The following is an 11,419-nucleotide window of genomic DNA, read 5'->3' on the forward strand; positions in this document are numbered from 1 at the left end:
TCTCTTTGATAATCAAGAAGTTCCTTAGGTCTAATTGCCACCAGAAGTAGTATTTAAGAGTTGTTATGAGGTAGTGTATTGTCATTTTTATATACAGCTTGCCTCTGTGAGGTGGCATCCAAGAAAGAAGCAACAAACAGCTGTTTTACTTTGATGATACTTGTTGAAAAAAACAATTGTATCTCTTTTCTTTAATGGGAAGCAACAAGTTTTTGGAGAGAGATTTGCAACTCTTCATCCTCATCCCTCTTATGTGTCTGTAATAATAGAAGAGTAATTAGGAGACATGTATTGTTCATTCCACTTTGTTTTGTGTCTTGATAGGGACTGGGATGATTTTGATGCAGTTTTTATTTTCTTATTTATTCATCTCTCTGTTTTTAGGGTAATTATTAAGTTTATCACTTGAAAATTATTATTCATAATTCTCTCTCTCTCTCTCTCTCTCTCTCTCTCTCTCTCTCTCTCTCTCTCTCTCTCTCTCTCTCTCTCTCTCTCTCTCTCTCTCTCTCTCTCTCTCTCTCTCTCTCTCTCTCTCTCTCTCTCTCTCTCTCTCTCTCTCACCTCAAATGCAAAAAGGTTGTGGAAATAATGAAACACTACACAGGAAGTTTTGATGTTCCAGTTAGATACTTTGCTCTCTGCAATACTTTTTAGAGGGGGGTTGTAATGTTATAAGATAAGATAGTATGGAATTCTTTTGGTGTCTTCCTATATTTATTATCAGGATAATTTAAAGATAGAATGAATATAATGTATGGCTGTTTTCCCAGTTTCAGTAAGATAGCATCATGTGGTTAAGAGTGCTTTGTTCTAGGAATAGAAATAAAGATTATGTTTACTTATACTTTTAGATAACCTATATGTTACTCATGTGATTTAGAAATAAGTGAAACTGATTGTTGAATTCAGAAGAGTTTGCAAGCAGTGCCTTACCTCAGTGTTGTGGAATGCAGGACTAATAGAATTTAAGTAAACAAACTGTCATATTATGCATACAGTAACTTCCATATCACAGCTGTCAGTTTTTTGACCAACACTTGTATGACCACAAAAACAAAACATACATTAAGTTTTAAGAAATATAAAGTAATAAGTAATAATTTGTGGTACATATATCTCTGTTCTGGATCTTAACTGAAGAGACTTTATTCACATTGTACCAGTCATCACCATCACCATCACCAAAAATATCTTTATAGGCTTTCTGGCACTAAGGGAATATATAATGGTGTTTCTTCAAACCACAGATTGTTGATGGCCTCTGTATTCACCTCATAGTGACTTCATTTTTACACCTTTGTTCAAACATGATAGTGATCTGGTTTATTCACTTCCTGTTGCTTGGAACTTCACTGTGGTTCATTGGCCATGGCAGAAGAGTCCTCAATTGATCATGTTCATACACTGCATCATTACCCCTGTCCTCTCTCCTCTCCTCTCCTCTCCTCTCCTCTCCTCTCCTCTCCTCTCCTCTCCTCTCCTCTCCTCTCCTCTCCTCTCTCTCTCTCTCTCTCTCTCTCTCTCTCTCTCTCTCTCTCTCTCTCTCTCTCTCTCTCTCTCTCTCTCTCTCTCTCTCTCACACACACACACACACACACACACACACACATCTCATCTCATGCCACTTGTTTTTTAGATTAAAAACAAGAATAATAAAGAAAGTCATTGGCAAGTTGATAATTGTTCATACAATACAGGAGGACCTATCAGTTATTTCCATGTATTTAATTTTTAACAGCACAATACACACAACTCTTCTATCGTAGCCAGCCCCTTGAAGGAGTTTCAACAAGTGGCATCATGGTTGATTGTATTAGATCAGTGTGATATTATGTTCAGTGTTTAAGTTTTATTGGGAACACAAACATATTTCAGCATATTTTTAGTGCATAATCATGGGTGGTATAAGATTTTGGCTCAGGGGGTGGCATACAGTGTAAAATGTGATTGTCAAGGGTAAAACATTTCTAGAATATTACAAGTAAGATTTTTTGTTGTTAAATTTAGAATTTGAACATAATCTTTATGCAGGATAGAAATACTCACATAGTTCATATTATTAATTTTATATAAGAAAATTTCTATTATTGGTACAGTATATGCTTCATGTACTTGTTCTTTATGTAATTTTTTTCTTGAAATAATAATTTGAATTACTTATTTATTTGTTTATTTATTTGTTTATTTATTTATTTTTAGGAGACTGGTGATGCCCTGTACAACTTCACCGGCAACTTTGCAGGAGCTTCAGCAGGAGCACAGGTACTTGTGGCTTGAGACTTTGCTTGAATCTTTACACATAAGAATTATTCATGAGTTCTGTCATGTATTGATGGAATTATTTTGCATGAACTGTGAGCACTTTTGAGTGAGGGAGTGTTCTAATAGGTCTCTCTCTCTCTCTCTCTCTCTCTCTGTTGGTGGTGGTGTATCTGTGTGTTGAAGGACATAGACAGCATGAGCACAGGCCCATGAGTTTTACCATTGTAAGAAATAATGCAGCTTTATTGTTACACATGAAAGTTACTTCCTTTACTACTGCAAGCTTCATTTATATTTGTTGAACATTTGTAAGTGTGACAGTAAGGGTTTAATTATTATATACCATTACTGTAACTGTTTGGCACATAATGAAGGTAAATATTTGTGCACCTAAATAACTGGAAAACAGTTGCATCTGTAAAATTTTATCGGCTAAATTTTCAAGTTAATTCATATTATTCAAACATTTTCTTAACCAGAAATACAGGGTGTACCAGAAGTATGTCACATTACAACCCTTTATATTTAAATAACTATGGAGGATATCAAAACACCATTTATATTCCCTGAAACCTAATGTTTTCAAGTTTCCATTAGTATGGAAACTTGAAAATATTAGGTTAAAAGTGCAAAAAAAATTTTATTAAACTTTTTTTTACAGTTGTTCAACATGTGTGGCTTGGATTACACAACACATCCAGACGATAGTCCATTTCTTGCCAAATGCGACCTAACATAGTGTTTTCGATGATTGCCAAAATTAACAAGAAAACTTGACAATTTTACCTTCTAAATGGTGCCAGTTTCATCTTGCCTTCGTTTGTAGTTCTTGATATGTGAGATTTTAGAAAGTGTCATTATACATGATAGAGAGATGGCCCACAAAAGGTACTTGAGCTTTCCATCACCTGAATCTCATGCACTTTATATTTCTGCCTGGAATCATGCCAATTAATTTTACCAACTTGCCAAAAACTCCTTCATTAATAGAAAGTGTCAAATTTTTTCAAGATCTAACTCCCTCATGATTTCTGGCACCTAGCTGATAACTTTGCTTCTTCATCTTTCCTGATGGCACCACTGCCATCTCATCTATCTCTAAAGCTGAACTCTTTGCTCATACCGTTGCTAAAAACTCCACCTTTGATGATTCACAGTTTATTCCTCCCTCTTCTCCACCCTCTGACTACTTCATGCTACCTATTAAGATGTTTCACAGTGATGTTTTCCATGCCCTTTCTGGCCTTAACCCTTGGAAAGTTTATGGACCTGATGGGGTGCTTCCTGTTGTTATCTGATACTGTGCCTCCATACTTGCACCTTGCCTGGTCAAACTCTTATCAACATCTACATTTCCTTCATACTGGAAGTTTGCCTACATTCAGCCTGTTCCTAAAAAGGGTGACTGCTCTAATCCCTCAAAGTACCATCCTGTTGCTTTAATTTCCTTCCTCACTAAAGTTTTGTAATCTATCTTCGACAGGAAGATTCTTGATTCTTGGTCATCCTCTTTTAGGGATTTTGGTGAATCTTGCTGTTGCCTTAGACATATCAAGAGCTTTTGATAGAGTCTGGCACAAAGCTTTGATTTCCAAACGGCTTCTATCCTTCTCTCTATAACTTCATCTCAAGTTTCCTCTCTGACTGTGCTATTGCTGCTGTGAGAGACAGTCATTGTTCTTCTCCTAAGTCTATTAACTGTGGTGTTCCTCAGGGTTCTGCCGTCTCTCACTTTCTATTATTCATTAATGATCTAAACCAAACTTCTTGTCTTATCCACTGATGATACCACCCTGCACTCTTCCATGCCTTTTCATAGACATCCAACCCTTCAGGAAGTAAACAGTTCATGCAGGGAAGCCACAGAATACCTGACTTCTGATCCCTCTTAAAATTTCTGATTGGAGCAGAACAAACTTAGTAATCTTTAATGCCTCAAAAACTCCTCAAAACTGCCTCAAAAATTCCTCCATCTATCACACAACCTTCCAGATAACTATCCCTTGTTCATTGGCACTCAACCATCCCCCCTCTTCTACGCTGAACATCCTTGGTCTGTCCTTTACTTATAATCTAAACTGGAAACTTCACATCCCATCTCTAGCTTAAACAGCTTCTATGAAGTTAGGCGTTCTTAGTCATCTTTGACCAATTCCCCCCAGATCCATTCATGTATGGAGTATGCTTTACATGTGTGGAGTGGATCCACTCACAACCATTTTAGACAGAGTGGAATCAAAAGTTTTTTGTCTTATCAACTCCTCTAACTGACTGTCTTCAGCTTCTTTCTCATTGCCTCAAGATAGCATTTCATGCTATCTTCTACCACTATTTTCATGCTAAGTGCTCTTCTCATGCTGCTAACTGTATGCCCCCCATTCCCCACCCCTCTTCCTGCAGCCTCATTGCAAAAGGCTTTCTTCTTTTTTGAATCCCTGTTCTGTCCACCTCTCTAATCCAAGAGTAGACCAGTATTCTGAAGCATTCATTCCTTTTTCTGGTAAACTCTGAACTCCCTACCTGTTTCTGTATTTCCTCTTTCCTATAACTTGAACTCTTTCAAGAGGGAGGTTTCAAGACATTTATCCTCTATTATTTGATTTTTTCTGTTTAGATTCTATGGGAACTGGCTTTTTTTTTTTTTTTTTTTTTTTTTTTTTTCCTCCCCTCTAAAAAATTTTGATGCCCTTGGCCATTGGCCCTCCTACATAAAAAAAAATAAATAAATAAATGATGGTGTGTAGTTTGCATTTGTGTTGCATGCATGTTTCTTATACATTGTTATGGTTTCCAGATGATTTGATTGGCAAGTATTAAATAAGCATATATATATATATATATATATATATATATATATATATATATATATATATATATATATATATATATATATATATATATATATATATATATATATTTTTTTTTTTTTTTTTTTTTTTTAAGTAGTATTTTGAAAGACAAGCTATTGATGGTACATGTCAGCCTTCACCAAACTGTATAGTTATAAGCAGCTTGTCTGTATGAAAATCAATTAGTATCATGTATGTTTTGTAATGTTTGTTGTTATTTACTTTAAAAAATGTTACAAAGCTGCATTCTTTCGGTGTGTGGGTGGGTTGCTCTTTTGACTAATTCTGACCACCTTCAACCTAATCTAATGCTCATCCTCTTAAGGCCAACCTCTTTCCTCTTCACTTATACATTGCAATTCATGACTTGTATCTTCTGCCTTCCTCACCTCTGCCTCCTGGCTTGTACTGCTGGAGCTAGAATAAAAATTCTAGCATCGAAAGAGAGAAAAAAAAAAATTCCTGGGGAAATCAGCATTCAGATATCTTCTTTCTTTCATTAGTTACAACTTTCATAACTGGACTATGAAAATTAATGTAAAATTAGTTCATACACTCCATTCAAATGCAATAGAAGTGTTCTTCAAATTCAAATTTATTTGATAGACTACAAATATTAAATGTGAATGGCTGTCCATGCAAGTACTACTTCATTACATATTTCTAAGAAAGCCTTTGCCTTGTGAATTATATATATTCTGAAAATGGGATAATAACCAGATTAAAATTGTGATAAAAAGTATGTACAGTACCCAGAACAAGTATGAAGAAATAAAAAAAATTTAATTTCCTTTATTTTAGTACTTTGTATGGCCACCACATGCCTAGAGAGCAGCTTGAATGTAGTGAGGCATTGAATCAGATAGTTTTCTGCAATTTTCTTGATTAATTCCCTGCACTCAGTGCTGGAACAAGGTGGGGAGTGGATGAAATGTCTTTCCTCAAGGCAGTACTTGATGTGAGCCAAAGTTCCTTGATTGGCTTGAGGTCTGGTGAGTTACCAGGCCACTCAAGAACATTCACTTGATTATCTGAAAGCCATTTCATAACCTTAGCCTAGTGACAGAGTACACAGTGTTTCATGAAATTTGTCACCAGTCCTGTAAAAAATTATCATGTTGTCACAGAAAAAAATTCAATTTAGTGGCCTCCATTCATAGTGATGTTCTTTGGCGCAGCCCATAAAATCCTCCATGCCTATTGTCTCCACAAAAGGAGCCCCAAATGAGGGTGTGTTTCTGTCAGATGTAGGTAATGAGGGTCAAGGGAATTAATCTCAGAGGAGCATCACTACTTGCCACATCTCAGGGCACCACACTGGTATGGGGTATTTACTATACATGACTTCTTCAGTCTTCAGTGATAAAATTTTGTATTTTCACTGGCATTGGCATGAAAGCAAGCTGAGAATATTGCTGGCTATTGGGCTGGGTTGCTAAACAGTATTATATTAAAATCAGTGGAGTAGAAATTATATGAGCATCTTTCCCCAGGCCATCACTTTAGTTTTTCACATACTTTTTTGCAGGTGCTGTACAAGCAAGTAGTGTTATGCATGCATTCAAAGTATGGGAGTAAATAATTAAAATATTTCTGATATTTTCAAAATTGATTTGGAAAATTCAAAATTTAATTAAAATCAATGTGAAATACATCTTACATTTGTTTATTATTATGTGGATTGGAATAGTGAATTTACACTTCTTAAAATGCACCCATCTATTCATCGGGACTGTGTGGAGAGACACCAAGATATAGAAAGATGCCTGTTGGGCAAGGAAGATAGGTTGCATGATGATAATGAATGGAGAGTAATAGTGAATGCATGAGTAATACATGACTTTCATGGGCTGTATAAGAGGTTTGTCCACATTGATTGGATCAGATCTGGTAGGAGCAAATCTGTCATGGTAAACCATAGATCTGTCATGTAGGGGAGAGACCTCTGCAAGAATTTGAAATTGCAAAGTTCCATTATTTTGTAGCAAAAAAAAAATATGTAAAGTAGCTAAACTTGCAGCAAGAATAAGGGATTAGCAGTATGAAGAACAGTAACAACTATTTCAGTGTGTAAAACTCCATAGTTGGAAGACTCCATAGGAAGGAAGACAGGCCTATCTAGGCATAACAGGAGGAAACTGGTTTTAGTGTTGGATACTGATGTGGATGTGTTCATGTAACTGACCGCACATTTGACTGGTGAGGATTGGTCCATTTTTCACAAGACTCATGAGCAAAGATGGTTCAGTTCAATCTAGAGAATATTTGTGTGGAGAGATTGGGGGAGGGAGGTGTAAGGGTGAGGTTGGTGTGTGTACATTTGTAGGTAGGACAAAGGCTCATACCTTTTCTTGGCTAATTCCCTTTTCTGGGACTTTAAGCTTGGTATATAGATCAATTCTTGACTAATTCTCTCTGCTGTGACCAGCTTGGCATATAGATAGATTAAAATTCTGGTGTTTCTGCTTATCTTTTGGTGTGATACTCTTTCAAAGTTTTCATTTAAATACATGGATTTTTTTTTTTTTTTTTACCTGAAATTTTAATAATTAAAACTGATTTGTGTTATCCTTTTCTGTTGGGATATGATGAGTGTTGTGAGAAGTAAACCTCAGAGTGTCAACAGCCTTATACACAATCTCTGGTTTTCACTTAAGTTCATTTTAACAATCATGCAGTGTATGAAGTCATTGATGGATAGAGTACTTGTGTAAAGAGCAGTGTTTCAAGAATTATGGTGTATCCCAAGACTATCAATCAGTAGAAATAACTGTAAACTGTTGATAGGGCAAGTATCCAACTGTTGAGCAGCACTTGGCTCTTGCACAATACACACTGGCACCAGAGTTGTTAATTTTTTTTATGAATGCATATTGTATTGTTCACTTGTACTTTTCAAGATACAGAAATTCATGATCTTCAACTTAAGCCAAATAACAAATCAATCAAACTTGCTGGACGAGAGGGTTGACTCTCTACAAGCACATCAGAAAGTCAGCTGAGTTTTGAGATATTCTTTTCCAATTAAGATTTTGATGTGCTACTGGTGAGTAAAATTTCTCATTTAATATCTTTAGTTGGTGATCTGAATTAATGTTGTTAAAGAAAGGTGAATTCTTGTGTCTAAAAAGTGCTAGAGAACATAAAATCCATTTATAGAAAAACAAATTGGCTCAACACAATGTATGCTAGGATTCACAAAACACTCTTCGTATATAAACCCTTTGAAAACTTGAATGTTAAAAGTAACCAAATAAGCTTCATATATAAAGAGGAATCACAGTCCACTTCCTTTGATAGAGGAACTTTGTGTATACACCACGCATGTAGCTGAAACATAGTTGATCACATCAGAGGTGATTCATTTATTATATTTTCTGTTATTCATTCTAAACACATAATTCTCCTTATATGCTAGAGCAAGTCTTAGTAGTGAAGTGTACAGTGTTTTAGTAAGAATTAATTTTTTGTTTAAAGACAATAGACCATGACTTACGTAAGATCTTACTGCAGAGGAGTAATGCTCCAACACTGACTTCTATCTTTCTTGCTTTTACCAGCATCACCTCTCCCTCAATTTTTCTCCCTCATCCCACCCATACATTATTTCATTACACTTTCTTTCTTTTAACCACCTAATTATTTTGCTTTTCACTGTTCAGAGTTACAAAATGTTCTTTGGCCTGATTTATAAATATCTGACTGTCAGTATACACATAGAATTCACATTTATGTATAAAAATTACAAATTTATCTCAAGGATATTAAAAATTAATTAAATATTTCAAAATCAGTAGTAATCTGTGGTTGATCATCATTTTCTGGTTGTTTGGCATTCCTGATAATATAACTTGAGGCTGTTCCCAGCAAATTTAACAGACCTTTGCTGTACCATATGCTGAGGAGTTAGGTAACAGAGAAGGTGGAAAAAAGTCTCAAACAAGCTGCCTCATCCTCTTAATTACCATAATAAGAGTTGCAGTGAAAGATATATTTTTTTATATTTGTACTGCAGCTAGTCAGCTGAAAATATCTTAAAATGCAATATCACATCAGAGCAAGGGCAGATCTCTCAAGAGTGTCTTCCTGTCACACTTTTTGTAAGGTAGGTCTTAGTTGAAGACAAAATAATAAAGATAGCGGACTTCAAAATATGCAGCTTCATCTAGAGTCAGTGTTTGATTTCTTCTTCATCTGTGATATAGTAGAGGAAAAAGAAAATGTTTTTGAGGGAAAGGTTAACACTGACTCAAGAGTAGGGATTAGATTTACTCATGTATGCCATTGTAAAAGCTAGTACATACACTTAACTACAGATTTCTTGACACATGAAATTTAAGTATCCATTACCTCAGGCAGTCTCAATGTCCTTGATATCCCTTGCGATATTGTAAAAATGGTGTCCATTTTTAGTAAATTAGGAAACTCTTTGTTTTTTTCAGAGGAAATATTACTTGTGGCAAGCATAAAATATCCACTTGTGAAGTATGTTGAGACTGGTGGAGATTATATTTTAAAAATAATTTGAAGTTTTGACAAAAAGGATATAGCAAGAAGTCTTTAGAAAAGTCTCAGGTGTAGTCTGTTCTGTTTTCTGTTCTAGATTCTGAATATAGCAACTCTTACTTTTGTGGATCCAGTACAAAATTAATTAAGAAGCTGAATTTGCTTAATTTGTCTGTGTTTACAGTCCTTGTCTTCCTGTATAAAAACTAGTCAACAATCACTCATCACTTGGTGCTTATGAAGTGTAGCAGAGCTGTGCCCCAGGCAGTGAGTGCCATCAACAAAAATGAAAAAGCTGATGACATTGCCATTGTTGCTTCACTCAGTTCTGTTGACTAAGGATTTTTTTGGTTTAATGATAATAAGCTGCTGTAATGAAGAGGAGTAAGTCACTATGGGGGAAGGGCTACTGTACTTCTGGCTGTGAAGAACAGCAACATTCTTGCTAGCAGTATATGCTTATTAAGCTAACAAATTGAAATACATTCTTACAAACAAAAATCATGATTGGACCATATTGTAAAGATCAATTTTGTTGATGTTGTGATAACATCACTGCAACAAAAACTCTTAAATAAATTATGCTATGAGTTTAATTGAATCAACAAGTTATAATGGCTTTGTCATTGCCATCATCATCACCTTGGGAGCAGATTGAACGGAAAGTTACACCACACCACTAGCCTCTCTCAGCAACTTGTTCTTTTGTATTACAGTATTTCATACTCATCAAACTTAGTCAAGTACTCAGAATTGAAAGGATTGTATAGCAGAAACAATGCCTCAGGTGTCATCACTGACCTTAAAATATATGGATGGGTCAACTGTGTGAGCCTTGAGTCACTGTAATAAGAAAGGATTAAGTTGCTGAGGCAGGCTGCTTCCCAATCTGTTCCCAGAGCAACATTGTTAGTGGTGGTAACAAACTTAAAATTTTTCTTGAGTCGAATAAATTTGGATCCTTTTCCCCGAGGGTTATTATAAATTTTTATCAAGCAGTTACATTAAATGGGGAATTGTATATAAATAAATTTTGCTGGTTTTAAGCAAAACAACTCTTGTCTTCATTCATTATAATATTACTTTTGTTATAAAATTTTGTTTAATTAATAAAAACCATTTGTAATGCACTGGAGGAGTGAGAGAATTAGTGGGGAAATGAGTATTGATGCTCAAGTTGTTTCTACTATGGCAGCAGTTAAACAGGTCCAGTCTGTTCTATATTCTAAGCCAGTTCACTTCTGGATATAGCATCTCTTTGCCTTTTGTGGGCTCAGTACAAAATTAAACAAGAAGCTGAACTTGCCTGCCTTTTGTGGACTCAGTACAAAATCAGTACAAAATCAATCAAGAAGCTGAACTTGCCTGTGTTTATCATCCTTGTCTTCCTTTACCAAAAGTAATTTTTCCCCAACTGCCACGACTTAAATCAAAGGGGAGAACCTCACATGCTGACCAGTTCCTTGTGTAATGAATGTATGTCGTGTACAGGACATGTAAGGAAGCATCCTGGCAACACAAAGGTGGCTTCTGGAACAACAGTAAGTGACGCCTGCCAGGCGTACAGCAAACTGCACGTCTGTAAATGTGGCGCAGGTGCAGAAGGTGGGTATGCAAGTACGAAACGAAAGAATTTTAGGAGTATGGCACCAAAGTCGGACTGTGAAACGGACAGTGTGTAGAAGAAGTTCAATTTATCAAAGTATTGAACATATATAAAGACTATATAGAATTTTTGGGTATCCTGTATTGCGAAAACTATATTCCTCTTTATTACTTATTGTATTTCATTGATATGT

The 11,419-nt window shown here is 35.6% G+C and overlaps 1 protein-coding gene across 5 annotated transcripts in view; it reads left to right on the forward strand.

Moving 5' to 3' along the window:
* Positions 1 to 11,419, forward strand: part of LOC135102647 (zinc finger protein 513-like) — a 57,187-nt gene that overhangs the window by 23,390 nt on the left and 22,378 nt on the right. For all 5 annotated transcript variants that reach the window (XM_064007946.1, XM_064007977.1, XM_064007987.1 and 2 more), the window contains one exon: positions 2,203 to 2,265. In XM_064007946.1, the coding sequence (XP_063864016.1) occupies positions 2,203 to 2,265 (63 nt within the window). The remainder of the gene's footprint in view (positions 1 to 2,202; positions 2,266 to 11,419) is intronic.

This window comes from Scylla paramamosain, chromosome 1 (assembly GCF_035594125.1).
Source record: "Scylla paramamosain isolate STU-SP2022 chromosome 1, ASM3559412v1, whole genome shotgun sequence".
NCBI classification, from domain to species: domain Eukaryota; kingdom Metazoa; phylum Arthropoda; class Malacostraca; order Decapoda; family Portunidae; genus Scylla; species Scylla paramamosain.